The following is a 20,847-nucleotide window of genomic DNA, read 5'->3' as shown; positions in this document are numbered from 1 at the left end:
GTGACTTCCTGTTGATTTTGGGGCATTTCATGGTCACTTCCTGTTGATATCGAGTGACTTCCTGTTGATTTTGGGGCATTTCAAGGTCACTTCCTGTTGATTTGGGGGCTTATCAGGGTCACTTCCTGTTGATATTGAGTGACTTCCTGTTGATTTTGGGGCATTTCATGGTCACTTCCTGTTGATATCGAGTGACTTCCTGTTGATTTTGGGGGCATATCAGGGTCACTTTCTGTTGATATTGAATCATTTCCTATTGGTCTGGGGTCATTTTGGTGTCACGTCCTGTTGATTTTGGGGCATTTCATGGTCACTTCCTGTTGATATCGAGTGACTTCCTCTTGATTTGGGGGCATTTCAAGGTCACTTCCTGTTGATATTGAGTCATTTCCTATTGGTGTGGGGTCATTTTGGTGTCACCTCCTGTTGATATCGAGTGACTTCCTGTTGATTTGGGGGCATTTCAAGGTCACTTCCTGTTGATATCGAGTGACTTCCTGTTGATTTGGGGGCATTTCAAGGTCACTTCCTGTTGATATCGAGTGACTTCCTGTTGATTTTGGGGCATTTCAAGGCCACTTCCTGTTGATTTGGGGGCTTATCAGGGTCATTTCCTGTTGATATCGAGTGACTTCCTGTTGATTTTGGGGCATTTCAAGGTCACTTCCTGTAGATATCGAGTGACTTCCTGTTGATATTGGTGCATTTCAAGGCCACTTCCTGTTGATTTGGGGGCTTATCAGGGTCACTTCCTGTTGATATTGAGTGACTTCCCGTTGATTTTGGGGCATTTCATGGTCACTTCCCGTTGATTTTGGGGCATTTCAAGGTCAATTCCTGTTGATTTTGGGGCATTTCAAGGTCACTTCCCATTGATATCGAGTGACTTCCTGTTGATTTGGGGGCATATCAGGGACATTTTCTGTTGATATCGAGTCATTTCCTATCGGTCTGGGGGCATTTCAGGGTCACTTCCTGTTGATATTGAGTCATTTCCTATTGAGTTGGGGCATTTCAAAGTTACTTCCTGTTGATATCGAGTCACTTCCTGTCTATTTAGGGGCATTTCAAGGTCACCTCCTGTTGATTTGGGAGCATATCAGGGTCACTTCCTGTTGATGTCGGGTCATTTCCTATTGGTCTGGGGTTATATTGGTGTCACTTCTTGTTGATTTGGGGGCATTTCAGGGTCACTTCCTGTTGACTTGGGGGCATTTCAGGGTCACTTCCTGTTGATATTGAGTCATTTCCTGTTGATAATGGGTCATTTTGGTGTCACCGTTTCTCCCTCTGGAAATATTTGTTTTATTTTGAAGCTAAAAAATGCAATTTGTGGTGAAATTGTGATGGTAGCTTTGCTGTGACAGTTGCCATTTCAACTTCCTGCTGACATCAAGGTGCTTCCTGTTGCTTTGGGGGCATTTCAGAGTCACTTCCTGTTGATTTGGAGTCAGTTCCTGTTGATCAGGGGTTATTTTGGTGTCACTTCCTGTTGATCTGGGGGCATTTCAAGGTCACTTCCTGTTGATATCAAGTCACTTCCTGTTCATCTGTGGTCCTTTTGGTGTCACTTCTTGTTGATATCGAGTCACTTCCTGTTCATCTGTGGTAATTTTGGTGTCACTTCCTGTTGATCAGGGGTCATTTTGGTGTCGCTTCCTGTTGATGTCGAGTCACTTCCTGTTGATGTGGGGGCATTTCAAGGTCACTTGCTGTGGATATGGAGTCATTTCCTGTTCATCTGTGGTCATTTTGGTGTCACTTCCTGTTGATAAGGGGTCATTTTGGTGTCACTTCCTGTGTATATCGAGTCACTTCCTGTTGATTTGGGGGGCATTTCAAGGGCACTTCCTATTGATATTGAGTCATTTCCGTTTGTTGTGGGGTCATTTTGGTGTCACTTCCTGTTGCTATCGAGTCACTTCCTGTTGATTTTGGGGCATTTCAAGGTCACTTTCTGTTGAACTTGGGGCATTTGGCGGGTCACTTCCTGTTGATTTGGGGGAATTTCGGGTTCACTTCCTGTTGATACTGAGTCACTTCCTGGTGATCTTGAGTCATTTTGGTGTCACCTTCTGTTGATTTTCAGGTATTTTGGGTTCCTGTTGATATCAAGTCACTTCCTGTTGATTTTGCGGCCTATCAGCTTCACTTTCTGTTGATAATGGGTCCCTTCCTGTTGTTTTTGGGGCATTTCAGGGTCACTTCCTTTTGATATCTGGTCAGTTCCTGTTAGTTTGTGGGTGTTTTGGAGGTTACATCCTGTTGATTTTGAGGTTATTTCTGGGCTCACTTCCTGTTGATTTGCGGGCATTTTCGGGTTACTTCCTGTTGATTTTCAGGTGTGTAGATTTTGGCAGATTGAGTTAGGATATCAAGAGTAGTGAATGGAGGTTTTGCCATTGAAATGAATTCAGGCAAACAGGGCCATTGGAAATAATGGGAAATTTGGCCCATTAGAAATTAATGGATATGTTTTTGCCAAAAACTGTATCCAATTCTTTGTAGTTTAAATGAAAATCGTGACAAAAGACACTCAAAGCTACCATCAAAAATAAAACGAATGTTAGAGATTCACCATAAACACCAACTCGGTGAGTGGACGTCGATCGCTGTCAGTGGCGGTGAAGCGTGATCGCGCCATCTTCCCGCTGGAAACGGAATGGACCTCTTTCGTTTTTCCAACTGTAGCTAGCGCGTGGCCAAAAATGGCCGCCGAAACGTCTAATGGCCGGTTTGCTCTCTCAGTTTTGCGAACTCTGACCGGCCACAAATCCAACATCAGCGCCTTTGCCTTTCATCCTTTCGGGGATTTTTTGGTATCCGGCTCTACCGACGCCAACATCAAGGTGGGTGCTCGCCGTTGTCGTCGCCGCCACAGACACCGAGCTAACCCCCGATGTCGCCGTCAGATGTGGGACGGGCGGAGGAAAGGCCCAATCACCAGGTTCAAGGTAAGACGGCGGCCGTTTTGCGGGACGACGGATTGAGCGACGGTGGGCGGCGTCCTTCCAGGGTCACGCCGGGACCATCCGCAGTTTGGCCTTCAGCCCGGACGGCAAGTGGTTGGCGTCGGCCAGCGACGACTGCACCGTCAAGGTCATTCCGTACTCTAGTTAGTTATATTTTGGATCACTTCCTGTTGATTTTGGGGCGTTTCTGGGTATCTACAGTCACTTCCAGTTCGATTGGAGGTCACCCAAATTTATTTTGGCGCATTTACGGGTACTTCCTGTTGATTTTAAGGCATTTCCAGGTACTTCCTGATGATTTTGGGGCATTTCTGGGTACTTCTTGTAGATTTTGGTGGCATTTCTGGGTACTTACTGTTAATTTTTTGACATTTCTGGGTACTTCCAGTTCACTTCCAGTTGATTTGAGAGCATTTCCAGTTGCTTCCTGAATATTTTGGTGGCATTTCTGGGTACTTCTTATTCATTTTGGTGCACTTCCGGCCACTTCCAGTTGATTTTAGGGCATTTCTAGTTACTTCCCAGTTTATTTTGTAGCATTGCCAGGTACTTCTGTTTGATTTTGGTGGCATTTCTGGGCACTTTAAATTCATTTTGGTGCACTTCTGGCCACTTCCAGTTGATTTTAGGGCATTTGTAGTTACTTCCTAGTTTATTTTGTAGCATTGCCAGGTACTTCTGTTTGATTTTGGTGCATATCTGGGTACTTCCTGTTGATTTTGGTGCATAACTGGGTACTTCCTGTTGATTTTGGGGCATTTCCAGGTATTTACGGTTGATTTTGGGGCATTTCTGGGTACTTCTTGATAATGTTTGGGGCATTTCTCAGTGCTTCCTGTTGATTTTGGTGCACTCCCAGGTCACTTCCATTGAAATTTGGGTCACTTCCAGTTGCTTTTCAGAAATTTTAGGTCACCTCCTGTTGATTTTGGTGCATATCTGGGTACATCCTTTTGATTTGGGGGGGGGGGGGGGTATTTCAGGGTCATTTCTTAATGATTTTTCGACATTTCTGAGCACTTCCAGTTCATTTTGGTGCACTCCCAGGTCACTTCCAGTTGATTTTAGAGCATTTCTAGTTACTTGCTGTTGATTTAGGGCATTTCTGGGTACTTCTAGTTCATTTTGGCACACTTCCTGTTGATTTTGGGGCAGTTTTGGGTACTTCCAGTTCATTTTGGAGCACTTCCAACTCACTTCCAGATAAATTTGCGTAACTTTCAGTTTATTTTGGAGGCATTTCTAGTTACTTCCTGTTGATTTTTGGACATTTGTGGGTACTTCCAGTTCATTTTGGTGCACTTCTAGGTCACTTCTAATTGATTTTAGTGCATTTCCAGTTACTTCCTGTTGATTTTTGGACATTTCTGGGTACTTCCAGTTCATTTTGCCACACTTGTAGTCACTTCCAGTTAAATTTGCGTAGCTTCCTGTTGATTTTGAGGCATTTCTGGGTACTTCCAGTTACATTTCTGTAGCTACCAGTTTGTTTTGATGGCATTTCTGGGTACTTTTTGTTGATTTTGGTGGCATTTCTGGGTACTTCCAGTTCATTTTAGCCCATTTTCATTTACTTCTTGATGATTTTGGGGCATTTCTGGGTACCTTCAGTTTATTTTAGCATGCTTTCCGTCACTTCCAGTTGATTTTAGGGCATTTCCAGATACTTCCAGTTAATTTTGAGGCATTCCCGGGTACTTCCTTTTTTTATTTTGGGTCACTTCCTGTTGATTTTGGTGCATATCTGGGTACTTCCAGTTGATTTTGGGGCATTTCTGGGTACCTCCAGTTAAATTTGTGTAGCTTCCAGATTATTTTGGAGCATTTCTAGGTACTTCTTGTAAAACTTGGGGGCATTTCTGGGTACTTCCAGTTCATTTTGGCACACTTCCAGTCACTTCTAGTTGATTTTAGGGCATTTCCAATTACTTTCAGTTGATTTTAGGGTATTTTCGGGTGCTTCCTGTTAATTTTGGTACACTTCCAGGTCACTCCTAGTAAAATTTGGGTCACCTCCAGTTGATTTTTGGGCATGCCCGTGTACTTCCAGTTAAATTTGCATAACATTCAGATTATTTGGGGGCATTTCTGGGTACTTCCTTTTAATTTTGGGGCATTTCCAGATCGTACTTGTTAATTTTTGGGAGAAGCATTGGAAATCTACAGTAAAGCTGCGGTTGTCCGTCACCAGGAGCTGAGCGGTTGTTTTGTTTGTTTTGTGGGCTTTCGCAGCTGTGGGACCTGAAGCAGGCCAAAACCATCACAGAGTTCACGGCGCACACGGGCGCCGTGGCCGCCATCCAGTTTCACCCCAACGAGTACCTGCTGGCCTCGGGCGGCGCCGACAGGTGCGACGACCTCGCCTCTCCCGGACGTAGGATCGAACGACCCGCCCGGCTCGCTGTGTGTGCGCAGGTGGCTGAGGCTGTGGGATCTGGAGAAGTTCTGCCAAGTGGGGGCGCTGCAGGACGCCAGCGCTGTCAGGTGAGCGCACCTGTGTGAATATTTCGGATTTCACCTCTTTCTCGCTTTGAATTGAAATCTTTTCAAATGACGACCATTTCCAAATGAAAGGCAATTCCATTTTGAATGACTAAAAACGCGATCACCGTTTTTGTGACAAAAAGTGAAAAGATCTCTCCACAAGGCCCAAGGCCATGTTGCTAAGGAAGTAGAACCTGGAAGTGCACCAAAATCAGATGGAAGTGGCAGAAATGCCCCAAAATCAACAGGAAGTGACCCAAAATCATCAGGAAGTGACCTGAAAATGTCCTAAAATCAACAGAAAGTACCTGGGAATGCCCCAGAATCAACTGAAGGTGACTCAAATTTACCTGGAAATGACAAGAATTGCACCAAAATCAACTGCAAGTACCCGGAAATGCCCCCAAAATCAACATAAGCTACATTGAAATGCCCCAAAAGTCAACAGGAAGTGACTAAGTCAACCCTAAAATGAACAGGAAGTACCTAGAAATACCCCACAATCAACTGAAAGTACACAAAAATGCCGCAAAATCGACTGGAAGTGGGAATCTAGGAAATAATAAATGTCCTAAAATCAGCAGAAAGTACCTGGAAATGCCCCAAAATCAACTGAAGGTGACCCAAATTTACTGGAATTGACCAGAATTGCATCAAAATCAACTGTAAGTACCCGAAAATGCCCAAAAATCAACATAAGGTACCTTGAAATGCCCCAAAATCAACTAGAGGTGACCCAAACTTAACTGGCAGTGACTAAGGCAACCACAAAATGAACTGGAAGTCCCTAGAAATACCCCAAATCAACTGAAGGTGACCCAAATTTTACTGGAAGTGACTGGAATTGCATCGAATCAAAAAGGAAGTACCCGAAAGTGCCCCAAAATTAACTGGAAGTGACCCAAAATCAACAGAAAGTGACTTAGTCAACCCCAAAATGAACTGAAAGTACCTAGAAATACCTCAGAATCAACTGGAAGTGGGAATCCAGAAAATAGGAAATGTCCTAAAATTAACAAAAAGGACCTGGAAATGCCCCAAAATCAACTGAAGGTGACCCAAATTTACCTGGAAGTGACAAAAAGTGCACCAAAATGAACTGGAAGTGACCGGAATTCCATCAAAATCAACTGGAAGTACCCGGAAATGCCCCAAAATCAACTGGAAATGACCTTACTTCAATGTAAAATGACAGGAGTGCACCAAAATCAACAAGAAGTATCCGAAAATGCCCCCAAATCAAATGGAACTCACCCAAAATCAACATAAGGTACATTGTAATCCCCCAAAAATCAACTCGAGGTGACCCAAACTTACCTGGAAGTGACTAAGTCAACCCCAAAAGGAACTGGAAGTACCTAGAAATACCCCAAAGTCAACTGAAAGTACACGAAAATGCCCCAAAATCAACAGCAAATGGAAATCTAGGAAATACGACATGTCCTAAAATCAACAAAGTGCCTGGAAATGCTTAAAAATCAACTGAAGGGGACCCAAATTTACCTGGAAGTGACAAGAAGTGCACAAAAATGAACTGGAAGTGACCGGAATTGCATCAAATCAAACGGAAGTACCCGGAAATGCCCCAAAATCAACATAAGGTACCTTGAAATGCCCCAAAATCAACTAGAGGTGACCCAAATTTAACTGGAAGTGACCAAGGCAACCCCAAAATGAACTGGAAGTACCTAGAAATACCCCAAAATCAACTGAAGGTCACCCAAATTTAACTGGAACTTAAGTGACTGGAATTGCACCAAAATCAAAAAGGAAGTACCCGAAAATGCCCCGAAATCAAATGGAAGTGACCCAAAATCAACAGGAAGTACCTGGAAATGCCCCAAATTGAACTGAAGGTGACCCAAATTTAACTGGACTTGACCAGAAGTGCACCAAAATGGACAGGAAGTGACCTGAATTGCACCAAAAAAAAACTGGAAGTACCTAGAAATACCCCAAAATCAACTGAAGGTCACCCAAATTTAACTGGAACTTAAGTGACTGGAATTGCACCAAAATCAAAAAGGAAGTACCCGAAAATGCCCCGAAATCAAATGGAAGTGACCCAAAATCAACAGGAAGTGACCTGAAAATGTCCTCAAATCAATACAAAGTACCTGGAATGCTGCAAAATCAACTGAAGTTGATTCAAATTAAATTGGAAGTGACTAGAAGTGCACCAAAACGAACTGGAAGTGACCAGAATTGCAACAAAATCAACTGGAAGTCACCTGAAAATGTCCTAAAATAAACAGAAAGTACCTGGAAACGCCCCAAAATTAACTGAAGGTGACCCAAATATAATTGGAAGTGACCAAAAATGCACCAAAATCAACTGGAAGTGACCTGTAGTGCACCAAAATGAACCAGAAGTGACTGGGATTGCACCAAATAAAAAACTGGAAGTACCTGGAAATGCCCCAAAATCAACTGGAAGTGACCCCAAATCAACAGGAAGTACCGGGAAATGCCCCAAACTGAACTGAAGGTGACCCAAATTTAACTGGACGTGACCGGAAGTGCACCAAAATGAACTGGAAGTGACCTGAATTGCACCTAAATCAACTGGGAATTACCGGAAATGCCCCCAAATCAACAGGAAGTACCTTGAAAAGCCCCACATTGAACTGAATGAGACCCATATTTAATTGGACGTGTCTTAAATTTAACTCGATGTGACCAGAAGTCCACCAAAATGAACGGGAAGTGACCTGAATTGCACCTAAAACAACTGGGAATTATCGGAAATGCCCCAAAAATAAACTGGTAGTGACCCAAAATTAACAGGAAGTATCTAGAAAGGCCCCAGATTGAACTGAAGGTGACCCATATTTAATTGGACGTGACCAGAAGTGCACCAAAATGAACTGGAAGTGACCAGGATTGCACCAAAAAAAAACTGGAAGTACCTGGAAATGCCCCAAAATCAACTGGAAGTGACCCAAAATCAACAGGAAGTACCTGGAAATGCCCCAAATTGAACTGAAGGTGACCCAAATTTAACTGGACTTGACCAGAAGTGCACCAAAATGGACAGGAAGTGACCTGAATTGCACCTAAATCAACTGATAATTACCGGAAATGCCCTAAAATCAACTGGAAGTGACCCAAAAAGAACCGGAAGTACCTAGAAAGGCCCCGGATTGAACTAAAGGTGACCCATATGTAATTGGACGTGACCAGAAGTGCACCAAAAAGAACCGGAAGTGACCGGCATTGCACTAAAAAAACTGGAAATAACTGGAAATGCCCCAAAATCAACTGGAAGTGACCCCAAATCAACAGGAACTACCTGGAAATGCCCCAAATTGATTTGAAGGTGACCTAAATTTAACTGGACGTGACCAGAAGTGCCCCAAAATCGACCGGAAGTGACCCCAAATCAATAGGAAGTACCTGGAAATTCCCCAAATTGAACTGAAGGTGACCCAACTATAATTGGAAGTGATCAAAAATGCACCAAAATCAAGTGGAAGTGACCTGTAGTGCACCAAAATGAACCAGAAGTGACTGGGATTGCACCAAAAAAAAAAAAACTGGAAGTACCGGGAAATGCCCCAAAATCAACTGGAAGTGACCCAAAATCCACAGGAAGTACCTGGAAATGCCCCAAATTGATTTGAACGTGTCTTAAATTTAACTCGATGTGACCAGAAGTCCACCAAAATGAACTGGAAGTGACCTGAATTGAACCAAAATCAACTGGAAATAACCGGAAATGCCCTAAAATCAACTGGAAGTGACCCAAAATTAACAGGAAGTATCTAAAAAGGCCCCAGATTGAACTGAAGGTGACCCATATGTAATTGGACGTGACCAGAAGTGCACCAAAAAGAACCGGAAGTGACCGGCATTGCACTAAAAAAAACTGGAAATAACTGCAAATGCCCCAAAATCAACTGGAAGTGACCCCAAATCAATAGGAACTACCTGGAAATGCCCCAAATTGATTTGAAGGTGACCTAAATTTAACTGGACGTGACCAGAAGTGCCCCAAAATCACCCGGAAGTGACCCCAAATCAATAGGAAGTACCTGGAAATTCCCCAAATTGAACTGAAGGTGACCCACATAAAACTGGACGTGTGACCAGAAGTCCACCAAAATGAACTGGAAGTGACCTGAATTGCACCAAAATCAACTGGAAATAACCGGAAATGCCCTAAAATCAACTGGAAGTGATCTGGAAATGCCCCAAAATCCTGATTCAGCACCTTGAAATGCCCCAAAATCAACTGGATGTGACCCAAACATAACTGGAAGTGACTAAGTCAACCCCAAAATCAACTGGAAGTACCCGAAAATGACCCAAAACCAACCGGAAGTGACCCAAAATCAACAGGAAGTGACCTGAAAATGTCCTAACAAAGTTCATGTTCTGTGCTAATAATTTCTTCGGTTACTGTTCTGGTTGTTTCAGTGAAAGACAATTCTTTTCCCCCACTAGATGGCGCCTTAGCTCGTCCATGAATAGAATAGATTAGCGGATGTTGGTATCGTCGAGGGCGCCGAAAGAGGCGTGGCTCGCTTTTGCCGAGACGCTAGCTGAGCTTTGCTTTCAGGTGCGTGATGTTCAGTCCCGACGGCGGCTGTCTGTTCAGCGGCCACGCCGACGTCCTGCGAGTGTGCGCCTGGGAGCCCGAGCGCTGGCTGGACTCGGTGACGGCGGGCTGGGGACGCGTGGTCGATCTCTCCATTTGCAACCGGCAGCTGGTATGAACCCGCCCGGACCGGACCGGACCCGACTCGACCGACGGCGGTGACCCGTCCGTTCGCTTTTGCCGCCCTCAGTTGGGCGTGTCTCACCAGCTGAGCGGCTTGTCCACCTACGTGGTGGACCTGAAGCGCGTCCGGGTCGGGGGCGCCGCGCCCTCGCCCACCGCCGACGGTAAAGCGCGGCGCAGCTACGAGGGCCAGGCCGCAGCCTGCCCGCCGCCGACATCGTCGTCGCCTCCGGGGCGGCCCCGGGCCGAGCGCCGGAGCCCCGAGGGGGAGAGGCGGAGCCCCAGCGAGGACGAGGCGGACGACAAAGTCTCTTCGGCCGAGATCCACGACGCCCTGGACTACCGAGAAATATTTCAGCCCCGCGACGCCATCTGTAAGTCGAACACCGAATAACTGAAATTCTCGCGCTAGGCAAGCTAATTTTTTGACAAAATGAAATTTCGAATCGCTACTTGTCCTATAGTTTTGGTCCAAAAACTCATCATTTACATATAAAAAATTTCAGGACATTGAGCCGCAACAGGCTTTTCTTTTTTTCTTGTTGATAAAACGTACAGTTCCCCCAAAATTGGCCAAAAACCTTTCCATTCATTTCCAATGGCCCTATTTGTCGTTTTATTGACAGGAAGTGACCAGTGATCAACAGGAAGTGACCTGTTATCAACTGGAAACCCCATGAAATGTTGGTGGTGCGTCCCCTCTTCCCATCCCTGAGGGCCGGTTGATGGGGGCGCGGGTGTGGCCCGGGGGACCACCCTGGATTCCGGGGGGGTGATGATGGCTCCTTTGCTGGGCTGCGGGAGGAGGGACTGGCTGCTCTACCCCCCGATACCCGGTTGGGGGGGCTGCGACTTTGGCTTGGGGGCCGGGTGGGTGGAAGGTGGTGGTGGTGGGGGTTGGGTTGGTGGTGCGTCCCCTCTTCCCATGCCTGAGGGCCGGTTGATGGGGGCGCGGGTGTGGCTCGGGGGACCACCCTGGATCCCAGGGGGGGTGACGATAGCTCCTTTGCTGGGCTGCGGGAGGAGGGACTGGCTGCTCTACCCCCCTCCCTGTTGGGGGGGCTGCGACTTTGGCTCGTGGGCCGGGTGGGCGGAAGGGGATGGTGGTGGCGGTTGGGTTGGTGGTGCATCCCCTCTTCCCATCCCTGAGGGCCGGTTGATGGGGGCGCGGGTGTGGCCTGGGGGACCACCCTGGATACCGGGTGGGGGGGGGGGGTTGACGATGGCTCCTTTGCTGGGCTACGGGAGGAGGGACTGGCTGCGCTACCCCCCCATCCCGGTTGGAGGGGGTTGCGACTTTGACTCGTGGGCCGGGTGGGCGGAAGGGGGTGGTGGTGGCGGTTGGGTTGGTGGTGCATCCCCTCTTCCCATCCCTGAGGGCCGGTTGATGGGGGCGCGGGTGTTGCCTGGGGGACCACCCTGGATCCCGGGGGGGGTGACGATGGCTCCTTTGCTGGGTTGCGGGAGGAGGGATGGGCTGCGCTGCCCCCCCCCCGGCCGCCCACCCTCTCAGGCTGGCTGGGTGGGGGGTCCCGATGCCGGGATTGGCGATGGGGCGGCATAGGGTCGGTCACCGACGGGCTTACACTCACAAGGGATTCACACGATCTCTGGTTTCTAGATCACAGAGCGGATTTATGTACACTCCACCCCTCCCATCACTTATCCTATAGACTCCCCCACCCCCCCTCCCCTTCTTTCCCTGGTCAACAGGCCCCCCACATGGTGTCATAATCCCTTCCTGTTGGCTGCTTTGTCATAATAAAGGAGGTATGTTGAATGATCACAATGGGAGTATGTCATACTCTCAATGTGAAACATTAAAACTGTCCAGACCAATCGGACTCTTAGACTTCTGTTCTCCGTGTCAAACAGCTGAGCAGGACTGGTAAAAAAAAAACAAAGTGACCTCAGATCAATAGGAAGTGACCCGATATAAACAGAGACCTAGGAATGCCCCTAAATCAACAGGAAGTGACCCCAGAATGCCCCAAAATCAAATGGAAGTGAACCTGAAATGCCCCCAGAACAGGAAGTGACTTGATATCAACAGGAAGTCCAAGATGTCTCGTGTCGTCCATTTTCCTTTGCCTTGCTTTTGTCGTTTAGCGTGTTTGACTCAGATTTTTTTCTTTTTTGTTTTTTTGTCTTTAAGCTCGGACCCCTCCCAGGATGCCGGAGCCTTTTCCCGCCCCGCCGGAGGACGGTGCGTCCGCCGCCGACCCGTGCGTCGGTTCTTAGTCGACGTGAGTTTTCCCTCTTCAGAGCGAGCGACAGAGGACGCGGCGCCCGTCCCCCAGCGGCGGCGGCCCTCGCCCGACCCGAAGACGGACGGGTCCGAAAGCGCGCCTTTGCGACAGGGTTCTCCGTCGCCCTCGTCCGCCCCGGTCCAGAGGGTGGAGCCCACCGTGGTGGCCTCGGCTCGGCCGCCGGCCATTTTCCCCGTGGGCAGGAGCGAGCCCACCGGCCTGGACGTGGCCGACTTCCTGTCGGTGAGGCGTTGCCGCGATGGGCGAGACTGGGCGTTATTTTTGACTCGGGTCCACTCCCTCCAGGGCCGCCATTCGGAGATGTTGAGCGAAGACGAGGTTTTGAATCACATCCACAACGGTCACGCCACCATGTGCGTTATGCTTAGCAATCGACGCAAGAACCTGCAAAGCGTCCGGGACGTCTGGGCCCGCGTGGGCATCAAGGTTTGCGCTTCCTTCCCTCTCTCCACCAAACATTGTTCCTTCCTCTGAATAGCTTCCATGGAGGACCAACCGTCACCATATTTTTGTCCTTTTTGATGTTAGCTACTTGTCCTAGTTTTTGTCCAAATCCCATCAAAAATGTCAGGATATGGAAGCCGCACCAGGCTATTTTTCCTGCAGCAAAAACGTACCGTTCTGCCAAAATTTGCCGAAACATTTCCCGTTCCATTCCAGTGGCCCTTTTCGCCAATACATTGACAGTAGGTGACCCATTAACAACCAGAAATACCCTGAAATGTCCCCAAAATTAACAGGGAGTGACCTGATATCAACAGGAAATGACACTTAAAGGCCCCCAAATCAATAGGAAGTGACCCGATATCAACAGGAAGTGACCCTGAAATGCCACCAAATCAGCAGGGCATTATCCATATGGATAGGAAGTAACCCTGAAATGTCCTCAACTCAAAAGTAACCCAGAAATGCACCAAAATCAAAAGGAAGTGACCCTGAAATTCCACCAAATCAACAGGAAGTTACCCGTTTTCAACAAGATGTGACCCTGAAATACTCACAGTACCACATCAACAGGATCTGACGTGATAGCCACAGGAAATGATGTAGATGTGACCTGATACCAACATGAAGTGACTGGATATCAACAGAAAGTGAACCTGAAATGCCACCAAATCAACAGGAAATGACCTGATATCAACAGTGACCCAAAAATGCTCCAAAATCAACAGGAAGTGACTCGATATCAACAGAAAGTGACCCAAAATGCTCCAAAATCAACAGGAAGTGACCCGATGTCAACAGGAAGTGACCCCAAAATGCTCCAAAATCAACAGGAAGTGACCTGATACCGACAGGAAGTGACCCTGAAATGGCCCCAAGCAGAAGGAAGTGACCCAATATCAACAGGAAGTGACCTCTGAATGACACCAAATCAATACTAAGTGACCCGATATCAACAAGTGATGAAAAAATCTCCAAAATCAACAGGAAGTGACCCATATCAGCAGGAAGTGACCCAAAAATGCTCTAAAATCAACAGGAAGTGACCTGATATCAGTAGGAAGTGAGCCTTTAATGCCACCAAATCAACACAAAGTGACCTGATATCAATAGGAACTGACCCAAAAATTCTCCAAAATCAACAGGAAGTGACACGATATCAACAGGAAGTGACACTGAAAGTCCCCCAAATCAACATAAAGTGACCTAAAATGCTCAAAAATAAACAGAAGGTGACCCAGAAATGGCCCCAATCAACAGCAAGTGACCCAAAAATGCTCCAAAATCAACAGGAAGTGACCTGATATCAGTAGGAAGTGAGCCTTTAATGCCACCAAATCAACACAAAGTGACCTGATATCAATAGGAAGTGACCCAAAAATTCTCCAAAATCAACAGGAAGTGACACGATATCAACAGGAAGTGACACTGAAAGTCCCCCAAATCAACACAAAGTGACCTAAAAATGCTCAAAAATCAACAGGAAGTGACCCAGAAATGGCCCCAATCAACAGGAAGTGACCCAAAAATGCTCCAAAAGCAACAGGAAGTGACCTGATATCAGTAGGAAGTGAGCCTTTAATGCCACCAAATCAACACAAAGTGACCTGATGTCAACATGCTCCAAAATCAACAGGAAGTGACCACATATCAACAGGAAGTGACTCAAAAATGCTCCAAAATCAACAGTAAATGACCTGATATCAATATGAAGTGACCCAAAAATGCTCCAAAAACAGCAGGAAGTGATCCCGTATCAACAGGTGGTGACCCAGAAATGCCACCAGATCAACACAAAGTGACCCGATATCAACAAGAAGTGACGAAAAAATGCTAAAAAATCAACAGGAAGTGACCTGTTATGAACAGGAAGTGACCCAAAAATGCTCCAAAATAAACTGGAAATTACCTGATATCAACAGGAAGTGACCCTAAAATGCCATCAAATCAACACAAAGTGACCCAATAGCAACAGGAAGTGACACAGAAATGTCACCAAATCAACACAAAGTGACCTGATACCAACAGGAAGTGACCCCAAAATGCTCCAAAATCAACAGGAAGTGACCTGATACCGACAGGAAGTGACCCTGAAATGGCCCCCAAGCAGCAGGAAATGACCCAATATCAACAGGAAGTGACCCCGAAATGCCACCAAATCAACACAAAGTGACCCGATATCAACAAGAAGTGATTAAAAACTTTACAAAATCAACAGGAAGTGACCCAAAAATGCTCCAAATTGAACAGGAAGTGACCTGATATCAATAGGAAGTGAGCCTGAAATGCCACCAAATTAACAGTAAGTGACCCGTTATCAACAGGAAGTGACCCAAAATTGCTCCAAAATCAACAGGAAGTGACCCCATATCAGCAGGAAGTGACCCAAAAGTGTTTCAAAATCAACAGGAAATCACCAGATATAAATTGGTGGTGACCCAATAATGTTTGAAAATCAACAGGAAGTAACCCAAAAATGCTCCAAAATCAACAGGAAGTGACCTGATATCAGTAGGAATTGAGCCTTTAATGCCACCAAATCAACACAAAGTGACCTGATATCAATAGGAAGTGACCCAAAAATGCTCCAAAATCAACAGGAAGTGACCACATATCAACAGCAAGTGACCCAAAAATGCTCCAAAATCAACAGTAAATGACCTGATATCAATATGAAGTGACCCAAAAATGCTCCAAAATCAACAGGAAGTGATCCCATATCAACAGGAGGTGACCCAGAAATTCCACCAGATCAACACAAAGTGACCCGATATCAACAAGAAGTGACGAAAAAATGCTCAAAAATCAACAGGAAGTGACCTGTTATGAACAGGAAGTGACCCAAAAATGCTCCAAAATGAACTGGAAATTACCTGATATCAACAGGAAGTGACCCTAAAATGCCATCAAATCAACACATAGTGACCCAATAGCAACTAGGAAATGACACAGAAATGTCACCAAATCAACACAAAGTGACCGGATATCAACGGGAAGTGACCCCAAAATGCTCCAAAATCAACAGGAAGTGACCTGATACCGACATGAAGTGACCCTGAAATGGCCCCCAAGCAGCAGGAAATGACCCAATATCAACAGGAAGTGACCCCGAAATGCCACCAAATCAACACAAAGTGACCCGATATCAGCAAGAAGTGATTAAAAACTTTACAAATTCAACAGGAAGTGACCCAAAAATGCTCCAAATTGAACAGGAAGTGACCTGATATCAATAGGAAGTGAGCCTGAAATGCCACCAAATTAACAGTAAGTGACCCGTTATCAACAGGAAGTGACCCAAAAATGCTCCAAAATCAACAGGAAGTGACCCCATATCAGCAGGAAGTGACCCAAAAATGTTTCAAAATCAACAGGAAATCACCAGATATCAATAGGTGCTGACCCAAAAATGTTTCAAAGTCAACAGGAAGTGAATTGATACCAACAGGAAGTGACCCTGAACTAGTCCCAAGCAGCAGGAAGTGACCTTGAAATGTCCACCAATCCAAATTTAACATCAACATTTCCATTCATTTCTAATGGAGCAAATTTCCCATTGATTCCCAATAATGGCCCTATTTGCATGCCATTCATTTCAATGGCACAACTTCCGTTCACTTAAATTGATTTCTAAACCGAACCTGCCAAAATCTACACACCCAAAAATCAACAGGAACTGACCCCAAAAATCTCCTAAATCAACAGGAAGTGACCCTGAAATGCCCCAAAAGCAGTAGGAAGTGACCTGGTATCAACAGGAAGTGACTCCAAAATGCCCAATACCAATTGGAAGTAACCCTGAAATCTGTATCGACCACAGCAAAGCCACATAGTAATTTCTCCAGAAATGTCAGTTTGTTGTTTAGGGGAATAAACGACTATTTCCTGTGTCCCCGCAGAACGCCCTGGACGCCGCCGTCTCCATGAACGACCTGTCCATCGTGGTGGACGTCCTCAACATCATCAACACGCAGCCGTCAGTAACGTGTCTCCTTATTTGTCGATGATTTCCGCTCGCTTTTTTCTTCCCGGCTCGGATCCGAGTGGCCGTCCGTTAACTCTTTGCAGGTCGCTGTGGAAGCTTGACTTGTGCGCCAGCAGTCTCCCTCAGATCGAAAAGCTGCTACAAAGCAAATACGAAAGGTTGGTGCAGGCTTCCCTTTCAAACACCAAAACCACCAAAATTCTCGTATTCTACTCTGTTTGTTGTTTCGAATTCTCTTTTATTTGACACCCTGAAAATGATGGTTTGCCCCAAAAAAATGCATTTTTTTTTTTTGTTTTTGGAAATCGCTACTTGCCCTTTAGTTTTTGTCCCAATCAAATCATCTACAAAACATGCAGTATGGCCAAAAACATTCCTATTCATTTCCAGTGGCCTTTTGCCATTCTGTTGACAGGAAATGACCTGTGATCAACAGGAAGTAACCCTGATATCAACAGGAAGTGACCCCCAAATGTCTCAAAACAACAGGAAGTGACCCAGAAATGTCCCAAAGTAACAGGAAAGTGACACAATAAACAGGAAGTGACCCTGATATGTCCCCAAATAGACAGGAAGTGATGTAAAGACACAGGAAGTAACCCGACAATTCCCCGAAATCAACAGGAAGTATCAATATCAACAGGAAGTGACCGTGAAATGCCCTCAAAGCAACAGGAAGTGACCTGATTTCAACAGCAAGTGACCCCAAATGTTCCAGAACAACAGGAAGTGACCCCAAAATGCCACAAAAGGAAGTGACCTGATATCAACAGAACGTGACCCCAGAATTCCCCTAAATCAACAGGAAGTACCCGAGATCAACAGGAAGTAACCCCGAAATTCCCTCAAATCAACAGGAAGTGACACCAAAATGCCACAAAACTGGAAGTGACCCCAGAATTTCCCAAAATCAACAGGAAGTGAACCTAAAATCCCCCTAAATCAAGAGGAAGTACCCAAGATCAACAGAAAGTGAACCCAAAATTCCCCAGAATCAACAGGAAGTGTCCCAAAAATGCCCCCACAGCAACAGGAAGTGACCCAAAATTCCCCCAAATCAACAGGAAGTGACACCAAAATGCCACAAAACAGGAAGTGACCTGATATCAACAGAACGTGACCCCAGAATTCCCCTAATTCAACGGGAAGTACCCGAGATCAACAGGAAGTAACCCCGAAATGCCCTCAAAGCAACAGGAAGTGAACTGATAAACAGGAAATGACCCTGATATGTCCACAAATCAACAGGAAGTGACCCCAGAATGCCACAAAACAGAAAGTGACCTGATATCAACAGACCATGACCCCAGAATTCCCCCAAATCAACAGGAAGTACCCAATATCAACAGGAAGTGACCTTGTAATGTCCTAAATTAATAGGAAATGAACCGATAAACAGGAAGTGACCTTAATATGTTCCCAAAATCAACAGAAAGTGAACCTTAAATTCCCCTAAATCAAGAGGAACTACCCAAGATCAACAGGAAGTGACCCCAAAATGTCCCAAATCAATAGGAAGTGACCCAAAAATGCCCCCACAGCAACAGGACGTGACCCAAAATGCTTCAAAACAACAGGACGTGACCTAATATCAACAGAACATGACCCAAAAATTCCCCCAAATCCACAGGAACTGACCTCGTAATGCCCTAAAACAACAGGAAGTGACCCTGACATGTTCCCAATATCAACAGGAAGTGACCCTAAAATGTCCCAAATCAGCAGGAAGTGAACCCAAACTTCCCCCAAATCAATAGGAAGTACCCAATGTCAACAGGAAGTGAACACAAAATTCCCCAAAATCAACAAAGTTACCCAAAAATCCCCCCACAGCAACAGGAAGTGACCCAAAATGCTTCAAAACAACAGGACGTGACCTAATATCAACAGAACATGACCCCAGAATTCCCCCATATCAACAGGAAGTGACCTCGTAATGTCCGAAAACAACAGGAAGTGACCCCAAAGTTCCCCTAAATCAACAGGAAAAGAACCGTTAAACAGGAAGTGACCCTGATATGTTCCCAAATCAACAGGTAGTGACACCAAAATGCCACAAAACAGGAAGTGACCCCAGAATCCCCCAAAATCAACAGGAAGTGAACCTAAAATTCCACTAAATCAAGAGGATGTACCCAAGATCAACAGGAAGTGACCCCAAAATTCCCCAAAATCAACAGGAAGTGACCCCAAAGTTCCCCTAAGTCAACAGGAAGTGAACCGATAAACAGGAAGTAACCCTGATATGTTCCCAAATCAACAGGAAGTGACACCAAAATGACACAAAACAGAAAGTGACCCCAGAATTCCCCCAAATCAACAGGAAGTGAACCTAAAATTCCCCTAAATCCCAAGGAAGTACCCAAAATCAACAGGAAGTGACCCCAAAATATTCCATATCAACAGGAAGTGACCCCAAATTTCCCCTAAATCAACAGGAAGTGAAACGATAAACAGGAAGTGACCCTGATATGTTCCCAAATCAACAGGAAGTGACCCCAAAATGTCCCAAATCAACAGGAAGTAAACCCAAAATTCCTCAAAATAAACAGAAAGTGACACCAAAATGCCACAAAACAGGAAGTAACCCCAGAATTCCCCTAAATCAAGAGGAAGTACCCAAGATCAACAGAAAGTGAACCCAAAATCAACAGGAAGTACCCAATATCAACAGGAAGTGAGTCCAAAATTCACCAAAATCAACAGGAAGTGACCCAAAAGGCTTCAAAACAACAGGCCGTGAACTGATATAAACAGAACATGACCCAAGAATTCCCCCCAATCAACAGGAACTGGCCCAATATCAACAGGAAGTGGCCCTGAAATGCCTCCGTATCAACAGAAAGTGACCCGAAAACAACAGGAAGTGACCCCCAAATCAACAGGAAGTACCCAATATCAACAGGAAGTGAACCCAACATTCCCCAAAATCAACAGGAAGTGACCCAAAAATGCCCCCACAACAACAGGAAGTGACACAAAATACTTCAAAATAACAGAACGTGACCTGATATCAACAGAACAGAATTCCCCCATATCAACAGAAAGTGACCCGAAAAAATAACAGGAAGTAACCCTGAAATGTCCCCAGATCAAGAGGAAGTGACTTGGGTATGCCCCAAAATCAACAGGAAGTGTCCACAAAATGACTCCCAAGTCAACAGGAAGTGACCTGATTAGCTAGCTTAGCAACAAAGCTACCATTTCAATATCCCCACAAGTTGCATTTTCTAGCTTTATTTTGAAATCGACATACTAGAAAGTAATTCCTATAGAAATTGTCGGCTCCCTCGGCTCACTTCCTGTTGAATTTGGTGATTTTACAGCTTACTTCCTGTTCATTTGTTGAAGCCAAAGAGCGCTCATTTGTTTGAAATGTATATTGACCAATGAGCACCCTCTAAATGTGCGCAGTTACACGCAGTGCGGCTGCTCCTCGCTCAAGCTGATCATGAAGTACTTCTGGCCGCTCATCCGAGAGACGCTGAACGCCACGCCTTCGGTGGGCGTGGACGTGACGCGGGAGGAACGGTGAGTCTCCCCGCCGCCGGTCCGCCTCACGCCCCCGCTGATCCCGCCCTCCCCCCCAGGCAGCGCAAGTGCCGCCTGTGCCGCCAGCGTCTGCGCGGCCTCCGCGACGTGGTGGAGAGCAAAGCGGCGCTGGCCGGCCGCCACGGCTCCGCCTTCGGGGAGCTGCGCGTGCTCATGGCGCCCCTCGACCGCGACCCGGCAAACTAGCGACCCTTCCGCCTTTTGGAAATACAGCGTCTTCGATCAAAATGGAGAAAGAGGCCTTTTCCCTCCATTTTTATAATATATTTTCTGTATAGATCAATAAATCTTGGAACTGCAGTGGGCCACTTGTTTTATATATTCATTAACAGAAGTAGACACTGCCCCCTAGTGGCCAATGAAATATGTACTTGGGGAGTCACAATATATCCATCAGAAAGGTGGTAAATAGCGCTA

General features: G+C 45.9%; 1 protein-coding gene across 2 annotated transcripts in view; it reads left to right on the top strand.

The window, feature by feature from the left end:
- The window catches only part of katnb1 (katanin p80 (WD repeat containing) subunit B 1), a 25,600-nt gene extending 4,753 nt beyond the window's left edge, over positions 1 to 20,847 (top strand). The window contains exons 5-18 of one of the 2 annotated variants that reach the window (XM_057857642.1): positions 2,749 to 2,849; positions 2,913 to 2,954; positions 3,016 to 3,115; positions 5,164 to 5,320; positions 5,388 to 5,456; positions 10,018 to 10,168; positions 10,247 to 10,553; positions 12,335 to 12,385; positions 12,445 to 12,671; positions 12,735 to 12,875; positions 16,793 to 16,869; positions 16,962 to 17,036; positions 20,293 to 20,409; positions 20,469 to 20,847. In XM_057857642.1, coding sequence (XP_057713625.1) covers positions 2,749 to 2,849; positions 2,913 to 2,954; positions 3,016 to 3,115; positions 5,164 to 5,320; positions 5,388 to 5,456; positions 10,018 to 10,168; positions 10,247 to 10,553; positions 12,335 to 12,385; positions 12,445 to 12,671; positions 12,735 to 12,875; positions 16,793 to 16,869; positions 16,962 to 17,036; positions 20,293 to 20,409; positions 20,469 to 20,616 — 1,763 coding nt within the window. In that variant the 3' untranslated portion in view covers positions 20,617 to 20,847. The remainder of the gene's footprint in view (positions 1 to 2,748; positions 2,850 to 2,912; positions 2,955 to 3,015; positions 3,116 to 5,163; positions 5,321 to 5,387; positions 5,457 to 10,017; positions 10,169 to 10,246; positions 10,554 to 12,334; positions 12,386 to 12,444; positions 12,672 to 12,734; positions 12,876 to 16,792; positions 16,870 to 16,961; positions 17,037 to 20,292; positions 20,410 to 20,468) is intronic. The other variant, XM_057857721.1, reaches the window with a different exon arrangement.

The sequence above is a fragment of the Corythoichthys intestinalis genome, chromosome 1, assembly GCF_030265065.1.
Source record: "Corythoichthys intestinalis isolate RoL2023-P3 chromosome 1, ASM3026506v1, whole genome shotgun sequence".
NCBI classification, from domain to species: Eukaryota; Metazoa; Chordata; class Actinopteri; order Syngnathiformes; family Syngnathidae; genus Corythoichthys; species Corythoichthys intestinalis.
The sequence above is the reverse complement of the archived record's forward strand: the minus strand, read 5'-3'. Positions and strand labels throughout refer to the sequence as shown.